This window comes from Megalobrama amblycephala, linkage group LG17, assembly GCF_018812025.1.
Source record: "Megalobrama amblycephala isolate DHTTF-2021 linkage group LG17, ASM1881202v1, whole genome shotgun sequence".
Classification (NCBI taxonomy): Eukaryota; Metazoa; Chordata; class Actinopteri; order Cypriniformes; family Xenocyprididae; genus Megalobrama; species Megalobrama amblycephala.
The window spans coordinates 42,799,751-42,817,178 of NC_063060.1; the positions used below are offsets into that span (position 1 = coordinate 42,799,751).

General features: G+C 37.6%; 1 protein-coding gene across 1 annotated transcript in view; it reads left to right on the top strand.

Moving 5' to 3' along the window:
- clstn2a (calsyntenin 2a) overlaps positions 1-17,428 on the top strand; it is a 288,222-nt gene that overhangs the window by 204,131 nt on the left and 66,663 nt on the right. The window contains exons 6-8 of the mRNA XM_048162822.1: positions 9,434-9,619; positions 12,366-12,623; positions 16,192-16,313. Of these exons, the coding sequence (XP_048018779.1) occupies positions 9,434-9,619; positions 12,366-12,623; positions 16,192-16,313 (566 nt within the window). The remainder of the gene's footprint in view (positions 1-9,433; positions 9,620-12,365; positions 12,624-16,191; positions 16,314-17,428) is intronic.

Below are 17,428 nucleotides of genomic sequence, written 5' to 3' on the forward strand. Positions count from 1 at the left end.
GAGGGTGAGTAAAGCTTGGGCTAATTTTCATTTGAAAGTGAACTAATCCTTTAACTCACAATAAAATTGACTTTAGAGAGTTGACCTTATTCCTGTAAAACTATTGTTCACAAATAAGACATCACTACTTCTCTCGTGACTGTACCAAAAAGAATTTAGGTGGATGTTAAGATTTTCTGTGAATAATGACTTAAATTGCAGAATCAAGTTTCTGTCTCTGCCTTATATCCTCCCTTATCCTCCAGCCACAAAATGGTCAGTATTGTGACTCCGCGGAGTAGTCTGTTCTCCGCGACCTCTGCGATCCCCTGTTCTGTTCTGCCTTCATCCGTGGCATACACTGTTAGTGGTCTTAACTAGACAGATCGATATCCGTAGACTCCTTCTTCCCACAGGGACTGCACAGCCGCTTCAGCCTACAGTTTGTCCACACACACGCACGCTGACCTCTCGGAAACAACCCAGTATTGCTTTAATATCTCATGCCTTCACGTCAAAGAAGACAATACCTTTTACATGTGCCACGGTAATGGATTTGTTCTAAACAGTCAGTGGGCAGAGCTTTCGACATCATTAAATCTGAGAAAAGGACGAGGCGGCTTTTTTCACAGTTTACCTTCTTTCACACATCGATTGAGGCATGGAAAATATCTGCAGATGAATTCAATTCACAGGCTTCAGTTGAGCCATTAAGAAGCGGATGTCAGGGGCTGGAGAGACAGACGCCTAATCACTGTCATCTAAAACTGTGTTTAGAGCGTGAAAAGAGGGGAGAAAAAAAAGATTTCTTTCTCTCTTCTGCCAGGAGGAGTTAGTCAAACCCTTCTGATAAAGGAAACAATGTAACTAAATCAATCCAGACAAAAGTCAAACTTTGTAAAACATTCAGCCGCTACAGTCCACACTTTTGAAATAATTCAAGACTTTGTATTAAAAGGATATTTCTGCAAAAAACAAAGAAACAAAAAATGTTGTCATTATTTACTCAGACTTATGTCATTACAAACCTGTATGACTATTTTTATTATACGGAACACAAAAGAATAAATTTTAAAGAATTTTAACTCTGTGTTTATGTATATATGTAAATTTATTTAAATGTATTCATTATTTATCATTGTGACAACAGCATGAACAATCTTATTTTCAGTTTTTGTTTCATCAAATGAAAATCAGGGTTTGAGGGTGAGTAAATGATCCTAGAATTGTAATTTGTTTGGTGGACTGTCCCTTTAAGACACAGATCGTCTTTCTTACAAAAATTCTTAAGTTTTTTAATTAGAGACAATTTTGCCAATCAAACTTTAATCCCAGGTGTTGTCACACATCTCGTCGCATCCTCCTTTCCTCACACTTATCAAGGCGACAGCACAGAGAGTGGGAAACTGTTCTGAGAACAGTATCCTGATTGATCCAATTAGAGGGAGCATGTTTGTTACCAGTTTGTAAAGAGAATTTGGTGTGAGGTGACATGGATTTAGATGAGTTATTACCTGGAGAGAGGAACGCAACTCTCTATGCCAAGAAGAGACTTATTCCATGAAAGGGCAGCTTCCAGTCTAAAGCAAGCCAAAATGTCAGAGTCAAGCGTATTAGCCACAAATCTTGTAAATCCTCAACCCTCTGCTATACAGTTTTCATGTTGGGATTTTGGCAGTGATACAGTTCACCAACCGTGTCTGTTTGACTCTGAGTAATTCGGTTTTCTCAGGAACAAAGCCACAAAGTTTGTGTTCACGAGAACTTTTAAATCACTCCTGTCATACTCGGTTTTCAGAGTCAGGAATGCTTTATTAGCATGATTGTTCACATTTACAATATTGACATTGATTTTTAAAGTAGTTGTAGTATGTATATATAAAATAAACAAAAAGATTTAATTGTACTTCCTAAAATTAGAATACACTGTAAAAAATGACCGTGATTTTAACAGTAAAAGACTGTAAAAATGCTGCGGTGAAAAACTGTTAATTGGTTTACAGAAAGTTTCCGTACTATATACGGTGAATAACTGTAATAGATCTAACGGTACATTTAATTTAATGTAATTTTATGGTAAAATACCGTTAAATTCACAGTTTTTGGAAGTGAAAAATGACAATTCATAGTAAAATTTACAGTGAAAAACCGTAAATTGACATTCCCGCAATTCCTGCGTGACACTTCACATTTGATATATTTTCACTGAAATAACTCTGTTTCTTCTAATCAGTTATGTACATTAGGGTTTTATGTTACATCTAATGTTGTTAAATTAATGTTTATTGCATTTTTAAAATTTCATGCATGTTACCATGATGGTGTTTAGTGTGTGTGTGTGAATGACACTGTGTCTCATCACCACTATGTTTGGTGAATGTCAGTGTATTATAAAGGTAAAAAACAGATATTAGTACTTCATTAGGTTGGTAAATTAACATTATATCAGTTAATGAAATACGTTATTTTACCATAAATTTAACAGATTTTTTTTTTTTACGTTGCTACTGTATTTTTTACGGTAAAGTTCTGGCAACCACAGCTGCCGTTTTTTTACCGTAAATTTTACTGGGATTTTTTTTTTACAGTGTACTTAGTTTTGTTATTTTAGGTAATCTCACTTTAGTAGTACTGAAACTAAATACTTGTTCTCAATTAATACTCAATACAGGGCTTGACATTAACCTTTTTGCTCACCAGTCACTGTGGCTAGTGGTTTTCCAAAGTTATTAGCCACTCAGCATTTTCACAGGCCACAATTTTGCCATTGATACCATGGGAAAAACTCATAATATCTCATAATTTGGCAGCAGGTTTATTAGGCTGCTGTCACTTTAAGAGCTGATGCACACATCCATTATACTGTTACACATGCGTTTTCTTTCTCAACTGTTTATGTTCACTTCAAACATAACTGACTGTGTTTACATGAATACTCACCAAGACTGGCATTTTGACATTATTTTTTGTGCATTTGACTGTTTAAGTACAATAAACAGCGAAAACGAGCTCTGTTTAGACTTTGGGTTTGAGCACAAAATCTGTGAGAATGAGAACAATTCAATATGTGCAATCCCACTCCGGAATTCAAGCCCTGAAACATCAATAATATTCATCCGGAGTGACTAGTAAGAGTGATTGTGTTACACGCCACTGCTGAAATCCACCCGCATTTGGTGGATTTGGCATATTTCATTTCTTAAACAGCCATGCATGAAGACATACTGTATCATAACCATATTCCAAGATGCCAAGATGTCAAGATTCATCAGGCTCAAATTGTGAAAGAATGGGTGGGACCTCTGAGTCCAGACCTTAAATTCATTGAACATCTTTGGGATGTGCTGGAGTAGACTTTACAGAGTGCTCACCTCTTGCTTTGTCAATCTTGACCAAAAATTGATGCACCTCTTGATGGAAATAACATCACAACTTTTATTTATTTTCATCAAGAGGTGCATCAGTTTTTGGTCAAGATCTTTAAAAATATAACAGCTATTTTAAATTGTAATATTATTTCACAATACTACTGTCTTTACTGTGTTTTGATCACATAAATGCAGCCTTGGCGAGCAGAAGAAATTTCTTTTTAAAAAATCTTACCGACCTCAAATTTTGAACGGTGGAGAAGATCACTTCTTCTCAGATTGCAGTGCTTTGATTGGCACAGTAAAAATCGTTGCCTCTTTTCCCCTCTCCTCAGGCACTGCTCGTTTGTCCCAGGGTCACTACTGTTTATCAGGTGCAGGTATCATCTAAAGCATGATAGGACCTTAAGATGTGTTGACAGTCACTGGCAGGCTCCTACGCCCAGAGAATAAGCAGTCATTGGCTGAGAGATTGCATGGCTTGTGTTGTCAGTGTGATTCATAAGAAGTGAGGTGGAAGTGAGGACTGAGTGACGATCCTGACAGGCGCCGCAGAGGTGAAGGGCGAGGATTTCTGGTTGTAACGCTTCCCGCTTGCATAAGCGTGTAATTGGGCAGCCTTTCTTTGTCTCTGGTCAAATCCCGTCTGTCAACACTGATCTCTCCATCTCTCTGTCCAGTGGCCCGTCTTGCTGAGCCATCCACTGAGAGTGACAGATCTCTCATTGAGTGCAGAAGCCATAGAAAACTGGCACTGCCAATCAGAGCTACACTTGTACATGCATGCGCAGTGTACATGATGTTTACTGATGGGGGAATGTATGGCTGGACTTGAGTTTATCAATTAGGGATAAAGTGATTACAGACTGAATGTGAGTGAAATAATGCCTAATAAATGTTGTACCATTATCCAATAGGCTGTGCAGTATGAGTGACAGATGAAAGGTGATGTAGATTGTGATATGAATTTTATTTGATTTATTTTGTTTTGTTTTAACCATATTTCATGTTCACTTTTAAATTTTGTCAATATTTTGTCTATAATATTCATTGATTTTAGTCCATTCTATGACTAAAATGACATGCAATTCCCTTCCAAAAGTTATATTTTTGCCATTATCAGCATAAATCCTTATGATTTGTTCATAAATCAGAAATAATTTATTTAATTGTGATTAAATATTAATGACTCTCTCTCCTTTCTAAATATATATTTATAATATAATATAAATTATATATAAATATGAAAATTATTGTATATAATTATGAAATTATATTATAGACTCTATTATTAGTAGTATCATTATATTATTATAATATTATGTTATATTATTATATGTTATATTATATTGTATTATTATATATATACACTACCGTTCAAAAGTTTGGGATTGGTAAGATTTTTAATGTTTTTTAAAGAAGTTTCATCTACTCACCAAGCCTGCATTTATTTAATTAAAAATACAATAAAATCAGAAATATTGTGAAATATTATTACAATTTAAAACAACTGTTTTCTATTTGAATATATTTCACAAAGTAATTTATTCCTGTGATGCAAAGCTGAATTTTCAGCATCATTACTCCAGTCTTCAGTGTCACATGATCCTTCAGAAATCATTCTAATATGCTAATCTGCTGCTCAAGAAACATTTAATGTGTACAATTGTACAAAATATTTGTGTACAATATTTTTTTTTCAGGATTCTTTGATGAACAGAAATTTCAAAAGAACAGTGTTTATCTGAAATATAATGTTTTGTAACATTTTATAAATGTCTTTACTGTCACTTTTGATCGATTTAAAGCATCCTTGCTGAATAAAAGAATTAATTTCTTTAATTTCTTTTCAAAAAACTAAAAATTCTTACTGACCCCAAACTTTTGAACGGTAGTGTATAATGCTACAGAAGCTTTGTATTTCAGATAAATGCTGTTCTTTTGAACTTTCTATTCATCAAGGAAACCTGAAAAAAAAGTACACAACTGTTTTCAACATTGATAATAATAGGAAATGTTTCTTGAGCAGCAAATCAGCATATTAGAATGATTTCTGAAGACTGGAGTAATGATGCTGAAAATTCAGCTTTGCATCACAGGAATAAATTACTTAATAAAATATATTCAAATAGAAAATAGTTATTTTGAATTGTAATAATATTTCACAATATTTCTGATTTTATTGTATTTTTGTATTTTTAATTAATTAAATGCAGCCTTGGTTGTGCAGATGAAACTTCTTTTAAAAACAATAAAAATCTTACCGATCCCAAACTTTTGAACGGTAATGTATATATACTGTATTATTAGTAATATATATATATATATATATATATATATATATATATATATATATATATATATATATATATATATATATATATATATATATATATATATATATATATATACACAGTACATACACGTATATTATGTGTAAACAAACTTTTATTTTGGATGCAATTAATCATTTGACAGCACTAATATATACACTACCGGTCAAAAGTTTTTGAATGGTAAGATTTTTTAAATGTTTTTTAAGTCTCTTTTGGAAGTCTCCAAAATACAGTAAAAAACAGAAATATTGTGAAATATTTTTACCATTTAAAATAACTGTTTTCTATTTGAATATATTTTATTAAGCAATTTATTCCTGTGATCAAAGCTGAATTTTCAGCATCATCTTCAGTGTCACATGATCCTTCAGAAATCATTCTAATATGCTGATTTGCTGCTCAAAAAACATAAATTATTATCAATGTTGAAAACAGTTGTGTACTTTTTTTTCAGGATTATTTGATGAACAGAAAGTTCAAAAGAACAGCATTTATCTGAAATATAAAGCTTTTGTAACATTATCAACATTATATTTTTGGAAAGAAATTGCATGCATTAAATTGATCAAAATTGACAGTATATACATTTATAATGTTGCAAAAGCTTTATATTTCAGATAAACACTGTTCTTTTGAACTGCATATATATCTATATCATCTATATATCTTGTTTTGTTTCTTATCAGTTCAAAGTCATCACAATATGATGATGATGATGATGATGATTTATGCTGAAATTGTCCAAAGCCTCACTTTGCCCAGAGCGTTTCCAAACTTTTGAAGGGTATTGTAATTTACTGATGATAGTGTGGAGAATATCAAAACAAGTCAACCTGTGACATATTTTCATCAACAGTATGTTTTAATTAAAATTGTTTAATTAATCATTTAACACATTCTGAATTATGTCAAAACAGAGCTTTGGTTCAAATGCAGACTTACAGATGTCACTGATAGTCCGTGGAAATGCAGGATTTTTTGATGCGTGGGCGGACAGGTTTAACTCTGACCGGCATCACATCCTGATCTTTTTCCACTTATCCGCTCTCTGATTGTTTCCTGTCACTCTCCACTACACTCTCTGATTAGATTTCAAAAAAGCACAAACGTAAAATTAGAAGAACCCCATAAATTCACAAATGCGCCACTTCCAGTCACATAATCAGCATTACAATCATCCGTGAACATCTCAAGGCAGCCTCATGCTGAAAACTCTGTGACAGAAATGAGCTCAGTTTCCTGGCCAACTCATTTCCTGTCCACCTGTCATGTAGCCTTTTTCTGCACCATGTCATCCCAATGCCCACCCCCACCCCCTATTATTTTTCCATGCGTCGTTGGGAATCCCAGTCTGTTCTTTTTACTCCAGCAATTCCAGTAGTGATATTGGTCCCCGCGCTGCTCTGCCACGACTTTTTGGCATCCGTGGCATTTGTGAATAAGCAATGAATGTTTAATGCCGCAGTTAATGTTAATCGCCACCCCGAGGTCCTGAAATGGTCTTTCTATTGTACAGAACGATTCTGGCCTCTGGCTTTGGTGTGTTTGGATAATCGAGGGAATTATTCACTCTCCGGGGAGTAGATGAGTCATTACGCAGCGCACACACGACGCTGTTTTGATCCCAAAGCGCTGTGTTCCTGTTGCACATGCTTTCCTTGTGATGGTGGATTAAAAGCAGACCAGTGTTTTAGATTCTCTTTAGGTGTTTTTCATAAAAGTTTGTTCGGTTGCATGTATTTTAAAGTGAGCCATAAAGCCTTTCTGCTCAGTTTATCTGGGACGGAGCGGCTACCTCAGAAATTCATGAGCAACTTTTTTAAGACCTCTCCCTCAAAAGAGGTTAGAGACGGAGGCCTGTGGTACTGTACTGTCTCCCCATTTTATCCACAGTAGTGCCAATGAATAATGTAATAAGATATTCAGTTAGGGAAACGGGCTGGGGGAATATCTCTCAGCTCAGGTGAATATAAAGCACTCGGTTCTCTGAATTATACAGAGAGAGTCCATAAAGGCCAGCGAAGAAGAGTGAGATGTTTTAACTTTAGGGTTATTCTTACTCTGAGCTTCATGTTTTATAAAGAGCACAAGACAGAGTAATGGAACATGTATGAGCACATACTGAAGCACATGTGACGTGTCAGCCTTGACCAGGAGGAAAACATTTCAAAGTAAGAAAATAATTCATCATGGATTCTGTTTTTTCTTTTGACCTTGCAGTTTGCTTTTAACCATAGCTTTCATCACAATTGGTTTTACCTCTTCACGTTTGTACTGAAAGATAAAAAGGTTTGAGCTCAGATGTACAAATCTGATACGTGACGACCACGGATGCTGTAGTGACAGTCGAACCGATATGAAAGCAAATAGCATGTGTGTCACAGAGATCTTACCTTGGTTAAAGGGCGTTGAAGCATGATGTGAAGAAGCTGTGTAATTAATAATAAAGGTTGGAACAGAAAACAACACGTTCACTAAATACTGAGTATATTGGTGTTGTTTTTTGTGATACTACTACTACTACTAATAATAATAATTAAATATTTATTATTGCTAAGCAATAAACAATTAACCAAATAATGTAGCTTAAAAATACATATTAATAAATGAACCAAATAATTAGCCTAATTGTGCACTCTAAAAAATGCTTTTTTATAATAAAACAACCCAAATTGGGTTAAAAATGGATAATCCCAGCGACTGGGTAGTTTTATTTCACTTAACTATTGCTTAAAAAATACTGTATTGCTCGCTTAAAATGAACCCAAAATATGTTGGAAATTAACATTTATTAATATGTTTAATAAATGAACATGTATTAATAAGTTTAATGAATAATAATTAAGCAATAAACATTGCTTATTAATAAATGTTCACCTTTATGTTCACCATTATTGTTGCCCCTAGTAATTATTTGTCTTTTAATTTCCAACCTATTTTGGGTTCATTTTAAGCCAGACATATAGTCATTTTTAAACAATAGTTGAGTTGAATAAAACTACCCAGCAGGTTAGGCAAAGATTTAAAGGGTTAGTTCACCCAAAAATGAAATTTCTGTCATTAATCACTCACCCTCATGTCGTTCCACACCCATAAGACCTTCATTCATCTTCAGAACACAAATGAAGATATTTTTGATAAAATACGATGGCTCAGTGAGGCCTGCATTGCCAGCAAGATAATTAACACTTTCAATGTCCAGAAAGCTACTAAAGACATATTTAAATCAGTTCATGTGACTACAGTGGTTCAACCTTAATGTTATGAAGCGACGAGAATACTTTTTGTGCGCCAAAAAACAAAATAACGACTTTATTCAACAATATCTAGTGATGGGCGATTTCAAAACGCTGCTTCATGAAGCTTTACGAATCTTTTGTTTTGAATCAGTGGTTTGGAGCGTGTATCAAACTGCCAAAGTCACATAATTTCAGTAAACGAGGCTTCGTTATGTCATAAGTGTTTAAAGTTTCAATGGTTCACGTGACTTTAGCAGTTTGATACGCACTCTGAACCACTGATTCCAAACAAAATATCCTTTTAACCCAATCGCTGGGTTTGTCTATTTTCAACCCAACTTGGGTTGTTTTTAACCCAGCATTTTTTAGAGTGTGTGCTGTTTGAATCAAGGAGGTCTGAAGTACCTGGAGAAAGCTATCCATTAGCATTTGCATATATAATTTATATTTACATAGATTTTACATCTGTAACTCTTCAGTTCTCAAATTGTTAACGTGTTTTTCCTGGCAGGTTGGAACAAGCGTGTGGATTATGAACCTGGAACCGGCAGCAGACAGCTCTTTCCCAAGATGCACCTGGAGACCTGTGATGGTCCTTTATCTTCAGTGCGAGCCATGGTGGAGCTTCAGACCAGCCATATTGGGAAGGGCTGTGACAGAGAGACCTATTCTGAGAAGTCTCTTCAGAAGCTCTGTGGTACGGTCAACTTCAGCACAAATCATTTATCAGTCAGTCCAGAACTGCCCCGACTTGGTTTGATGAGCTTATAGGGTTAGTTCACCCAAAAATGAAAATTCTGTCATTAATGACTCACCCTCATGTCGTTCCACACCTGTAAGACCTTTGTTCATCTTCAGAACACAAATTAAGATATTTTGATGAAATCCGATGGCTCAGTGAGGCCTGAATTCAGAGCAAAGAAAATTTACACTTTCAATGCCCAGAAAGCTACTAAAAACATATTTAAATCAGTTCATGTGACTGCAGTGGTTCAACATTAATGTTACGAAGTGACGAGAATACTTTTTGAGCGCCAAAAAAAAAATATCTAGTGACGGGCGATTTCAAAACATTGCTTCATGAAGCTTTACGAATCTTTTGTTTCGAATCAGTGGTTCAGAGCTTGTATCAAACTACCAAAGTCACGTGATTTCATTAAACGAGGCTTTGTTTCGTCATTTCGAAACTTTTCGAAATTTCAATGGTTCACCACTGGGGGGGCGATGATCTCTGTGAACTAGTGATGGGCAGAGTGAGGCTTTGTGAAACACTGAAACAGTTGAAACAATGAGCTGAATTGTTGAATAAAGTCGTTATTTAGTATTTTTGGTGCACAAAAAGTATTCTCGTCGCTTCATAACATTAAGGTTGAACCACTGTAGTCACATGAACTGTTTTAAATATGTCTTTAGTAGCTTTCTGAGCATTGAAAGTGTTAATTATCTTGCTAGGAAAGCAGGCCTCACTGAGCCATTGGATTTCAGCAAACATATCTTAATTTGTGTTCTGAAGATGAACGAAGGTCTTACGGGTGTGGAACGACATGAGGGTGAGTCATTAATGACAGAATTTTCCCTTTTAAAGAAGTTAATACAATTCACAAACTTTAACATTTGCTATAAGTACGCTCAAAACAATTCGCTATGTAATAGGGATGCACAGTATTATAGATTGTATAATTTATTGTTCCATATGTAACAATGGATAACGGATATTTAATTGTGCATGCAAATGTTCTCCTATTTTTACATGTAGATTACCTTTGCCCTCATCTAAATTAATCTTTAAAAGCATTAATAATTTAAATGTTATTTTAGCAAATCACAGAATGAATATCCTTTGGTCATACTGTAGATTACGGTTTTGATGCCCAAATTCACTTGCTTCCAAAACAATTGATTTTAGTTTCTAATATTTTATTGTTAATATATTTAGACAGAGTTTTAAGATCGGCCATTTATCAGTTATGAGTCATAACAGGAAAATAATTACTGACTTTTTTAAATATCAGTTCATCCCTACAATTCACCTGACAATATCTCAAGATTTTATTCCTCATATTGCATGTCCAACACCCTTGTAAATGGGTCATTAAACAATTTTCATATACCTCAGTAAGTCAGTCAATTTAATCTAATGAAAGTCTCTCTGAGACGGATGCATTATGAAGTCAAAACCATTCTGGCACATGATTTGTACCGTCTTGGCTCTCTCTCTTAGTAATAATCATCTCCCCTGTTGACGCCAGTCGCTTTTGCCCAAGAACTCTGTACAGTTAATGGAAATAAGTGTTTATTGTTCGAAAATGGAAAGTGTTTCTGAAATAGACATCAAGGCTTGATTTTTTTTTTTTTTTTTTTTTCAAAAGCACACGGAATAATTTAGTTAATATGCATTATGTAAATTACAAAGTCCCAATGTGTAGTCATTAGTCCAACCTTGAAACGCTGACATTTTCTGTTTATTCTTGACTGGACATCTGATAACATGGGCTGCCACTGAGACTCATGTAGCGCTAGAAATTGCTTGCGTAATGCAATCTCATTGACCTGTACCTTTACGGTATTTCTGGAAATGGATTCTCTCAGAAGAGCTCAGACGCTCACTTGGAGACTGGCGGTGAATTTATCGTCCAATATCGATTGGCAGAAATAAATACTGCATAGCTTAAAAGCAGCGCCGCTGCCATATTCTCTCTGGTTTCTGTCTCTCTTTGGTCCTGTGGCGAAGTGAGTGATGTGGAGCTGTGGAATGAGAACACGCTGCTCTGACATCGGCGCGGCTCATCGCTCATTCTGTCCCTCTGTGCTGGCCATCCTGTCACCCCTGAGTGAGGGGAAAAAAGATTCAATATCCTCCTGTACTCCCAAATAAAACACGCAGAGAGAGGCATGAGTGAGCGCGGGAGGGAGGAGGACGACAGGAGGCTAATCAAAGATTGATAGGTGGCGCCGCTTTTGCATATTTAGGGCATCTGTACCAGACTTGTCCTGAAAGTGAGTGTGCGTATAGTCAGTCATATCTCAGAAGTTTCTTATACTGCACTCCTTTAAATGGAGAGTTCACTCAAAAATGAAAATTCTCTCATTATTGGCACATATTTATGACATATGCTTCCAAAGAGATGAGAAAGCCGAACTCAAACTCTTTTAACCCGCATGAGCACCCTAGCTCAACGTGCCACGGCTCCGACGGCGATGAGTTTTATAATGAGACGATTGCTTTCAGAAATGACATTTCAGTCAGGGTTGAATGTGGGTCTCGGAACCAAATGTTATTTGCTTTTCATCTCTAATTTGATTTGAAGTGTGCTGTATGCACAGTATATTCGAATGCCAGGGCAGCTAACATGATTTTAACTCTTTATGACAGACAGCTTGTAATTTTTCATCGCTGCCTCTCGCAGTAGCCTCAACTAACCTCCGCGCTTTTATCTCCGCAGGAGCAGCCTCGGGCAGCACAGACCTTCTCCCGGCCCCCAGCGTGTCCACCAATTGGACGGCTTCCTTGCTGACAGACAGTGGCCGAGACAGCGACCTCATCTTCAGATTTGATGGGCGACAGGCAGCCAATATCCCAGAGTGGGTTGTGCCACAGAACTTGACAGATCAGTTTACCATAGCAACATGGATGAAGCACGGGCCAAGTCCTGGACTGAGAGCCGAGAAGGAGACGTTGCTCTGTAATTCAGATAAAACTGGTGAGCTGTCGACTCAATATGCATGTTTCAATATTAAAGGGGTGGTTGATTATGATTTCATTTTTTTTACTTTAGTTAGTGTGTAATGTTGCTGTTTGATCATAAACAACATCTGCAAAGTTACGACGCTCAAAGTTCAATGCAAAGGGAGATATTTTCTTTTACAGAAATCACTTTTTAAGGACTACAACAAACAGCTGGTAGGGACTACAACGAGCTTCTTCCTGGGTTAGTGACATCACAAACCGTGAAATTTACTTAAACCCCGCCCCCGAGAACACGCAACAAAGGGGGTGAGGCCATATTATTGCAATACAGTATGTAACACAAATGCAATAGCATGTTATAAAAGCAAGATGACAACATAAGTTAACTGTAATTAAACTAAACTATATCTGTTCTATCTTCATGCAGCATATATTCTCTGGCTCTGTAGGATCTTACCACAGTTCCCACACAGTTGTCACTTCTTCTTGAGTCTATTCATAATTGTCCGACTCTGGTTTGAACATAAAAGTCATTTTCAGTCTGTGTGAGGTAATCGGAGCTGCTAACACAAGCTCTTGAAACTTCACCCTCTTCTTGAGAGCAGCAGCTCATTTGCATTTAAAGGGACACACTCAAAAATGGAATGTTTTTGGTCACACCCAATAAGTGACAAATTTAACATGCTATAAAAAATAATCTGTGGGGTATTTTGCGCTAAAACTTCACATACACACTCTGGGGACATCAGAGACTTATTTTACATTTGTAAAAGTGACATTATATTACCCCTTTAAAAACAATATATATATATATTTGTGAGGTCAGGCAGTGATGTTGGCGAGAAGGCCTGGATCACAATCTCCTCTCTAATTCATCCCAAATGTGTTCTGTCAGGTTGATGTCAGGATGTGCAGGCCAGTCAAGTTCCTCCACACCAAACTCGCTCATCCATGTCTTTATGGACCTTGCCATCCCCAAACTGTTCCCACAAAGCTGGGAGCAGGAAATTATCCAAAATGTCTTGGTATGCTGAAGCATTAAGAGTTCCTTTCACTGGAACTAAGGGTTCAAGCCCAACCCCTGAAAAACAACCCCACACCATAATCCCCGCTCCACCAAACTTTACACTCGGCACAATGCTGTCAGGCAAGTACCGTTCTCCTGGTAACCACCAAACCCAGACTCATCCATCAGATTGCCAAACAGAGAAGCGTGATTGGTCACTCCAGAGAACACGTCTCCACTGCTCCAGAGTCCAGTGACGGCGTGCTTTACACCACTGCATCCGACGCTTTGCATTGGTGATGTAAGTCTTGGATGCAGCTGCTCGGCCATGGAAACCCATTCCATGAAGCTCTCTACGCACTGATCTTGTGCTAATCTGAAGGACACACGAAGTTTGGAGGTCTGTAGCTATTGACTCTGCAGAAAGTTGGCGACTTCTGTGCACTGTTCGCCTCAGTATGCACTGACCCCGCTCTGTGATTTTACGTGGCCTACCACTTCATGCTGAGTTGCTGTTGTTCCCAATTAGTTTCACTTTGTTATGATGCCACTAACAGTTGACCATGGAATATTTAGTAGTGAGGAAATTTCACGACTTATTGCACAGGTGGCAACCTATCACGGTACCACGCTTGAATTCACTGAGCTCCTGAGAGAAATGTCATCTTTTGATCAATTTAATGCATCCTTGCTGAATAAAAGTATTCATTTCTTCTTCCTTTTTTATAATCTCCCCAAACTTTTTAATGGTAGTAAATATAGCATTTTTAAATATTTGTACATACTTCCCATCTCATGCTTTGACTCCAGAATTTCAGAATGACCAGAGCAGACTTTGAGATTATATGCAATGAAATTGGTCGATTATTCAGTCACATGACTTGACAGTGTCATATTACTTTTTGATGTGCCTCTTGGCATTTATTTGGCAATTGTGTTTCAGTCACTTTCATTCATTCACTGCTCTGTTTTTATTCTGCTTCCGGAATAGCGCTCAAATATTTTAGATTATGTCTACAGTTTCCAGGTCTGGTGGTCAAGACAAGATGATCAATTTGTTAAAATTGAAGAGATCAGTGCTGCAGATGTGTCAGACTAACCCGAGAAAAGTTTTATCAGTACTGTACGATGCCCAGCAGCATTAGGGAGAGCGATTAAGACTATGGATTAGATCTGGATTAAAGAGTGGTTCAGAACACAATTCTCCGGAGGTTAAAGTGAAACTCCAGCCAGGAAGAAATGCAGTGTGACTGTCAGCGGCCAGTTCTCAGAGACCGAGTGGTCCTGATCGGGGCCGACTGCTTGGCAGGACTCTTTCGAGTTCATTGATCCTAGGCGTCATGTTGAGTGGGTGTGAGACTTAATCAATTCGACACGCACTAAAAGCAGTCGCACGAGAGACACCGGGCAGCCGTGCAGAGGCAGCGTTGAGGTGAATAGAGAAGGGCGCCGTGTGGACGAGACGTGGCAGCCACCTTGATCAATGAGAGGTTTCTGAGAAAGAGCATGAAAGCTGTCCAGACTTGCTTTGAGCGTAGACACGTGATGGACAGTGGAACATGTCGATATCAACGGGAGAAGAAAGTGCTTTGACGAGAGTCTCAGATTGAATGGCAACTCTTTTGTGATCATCTTGTTAGGATTTCACTTTATAACAGATTGACATTTGGTTTGGATCAGGCTGGAAAAAATAGGTAATATCCACTCAAGCTGGTCAAAACACGGTTTGTTGCATGTATGGTCCGCATGTAGATCTATCCTATGATCCCCCAGTCTTTAATTTAAGTGCTTTTAAACCACTGAAGCAAGATAAAAGATGCAAAAGAGAACTCAGATCTGTACTGGCACACTGTCTGTGAAGCAGCTCTCTGTGAGCACACACACACACACACACACACACACACACACACACACACACACACACACACACACACACACACACACACACACACACACACACACACACACACACACACACACACAGAAAGCCACTTCTCAGACAGCATGCCAGTACCAATTTGAGTTCTCTTTCCCATCTTATCACTTTAAAAAAAATAAAAAAATAAATAAAAAAATGACCCACTCAGATGTCAAAATGCCCATTTTTGGTGAGTATCCTCATAAACACATTCTAAAATTAGTCGTAAATGAACATAAACATTTGGGAGAAGTTCGGATATATGTTGGATTGTGTGTATATAGCAATTTATACTATTAAATGTGTAAAAAGTGCATATTTTAAGCTGGATTTTTGAGCAGGAATCAGAGAATCTGTCTTTTCAGTCAGTCCATCATCCCTAGTCTATTCCCTTTACAGTTTCAGCAGAACTATTTCTCTCTATGTCCTCATCTGAAGTCTAATTTTTATGACCCTGCCTGCTGTAACAGTCAGGAGTTTTTCTAACATGACTATGCAGTTTTAGACAAGCTCTCAGAGCCAGACATGGAAATCTATAAATGTAAATCTTTACTCAGCGTGAAGTTCCTACTTTGACAGCCAATGTAAGTGATTTCTCGAGTGTCCTCATTTACATCACATATACAGTAAGCCTTCTCTGTGTTTTTCTTTTTGCAGAGATGAACAGGCATCACTACTCCCTGTACGTGCACAACTGCCGTCTGGTGTTTCTGCTGAGGCGAGACTTCATTCAGCTGGACTCCTTCAGGCCGGCAGAGTTCCACTGGAGACTGGAACAGGTGAGGAGCCCCCAGGAGCCTGTCTCACACACACACACACATCAACATCACAACCAGCACTCTGATAAACAGGACGGGGAAAATGCCATGCAGATCGGGCTTCATTTATAGTAATCACTTGTGAAGTGAAGTTCGCTCTGTATAATTTTCAATTACCTGTTTTTGAATTATTCATTATCTTTTTGACTGATCTTTCCATTGCGATAAGTGATCTGTCACCTGTAAAATGATTATTATCAGAGGGACAAATTGGAAAGCCGACACAAAGACAGCACTGATATTTTCTCTCCCGGTGCTTATTTGGCTCATTTGTGGCTTGTTTGTGTTTGGAAACACCTTGATTTTCTCAAATTTCCAACATTTCCCTTGGCTAATGTTGAGTGCAGACTAATCTTTTGATTGAGAGCACCTAACGGACTGTGTGTATGTCACCGTGCCTCTCAACGCCTGCCAAGGGGAACAGAGAGCCGAGGTGAGACACGTGTAATCAGTATGAAAAGCTCTCCACAGCAATGACCTCTCGCAGTGAACATAATGATAGTCCTTCGCCCACACCAACCCTTAACCGTGAATTACACGCACATACACGTTCTCACATCCAGACGTGCACTAGCACACACACAACTTTTCAAACCTTTCAGAGCTGCTGTAAATGGATAAAAAGTTAGATGCATATCTATTCAGTAAACACCCTCATGTGCTGCTGAAAGACTTTTTTATCCTTTTCAAACACACAAAACAGGTCAATGTCTGAGAGGCCTTTGATCAATAGTCTCGATCAATTACTGTAAGTAGGACTCTGGAGTGCACCAGTAAAGCAGGTTTTGGCCATGGTCCAAATGCATGTGAGCCCCACCATTTTTTCGCAGATGTTTTGATTAGCCGAACTAAGATGCGAAGAATTTGTTTCCTCTCTGCGGCAGTTGTGGTTAAAGATCTGGGCTGGTAGCCGAAAGCTCATACATTTAAAACCCTCATAAGACAAGACATGAGCTTTTGCTCTTGTGCCCTTGAGCAATGCACTTAACCTCAGGTCGCTCTAGAAGAATTGACCCTGTAAAGGGCGTTCACACTGACAGCGATTTTGAAGTGACAAAGCAATTGGAAGTCACTGA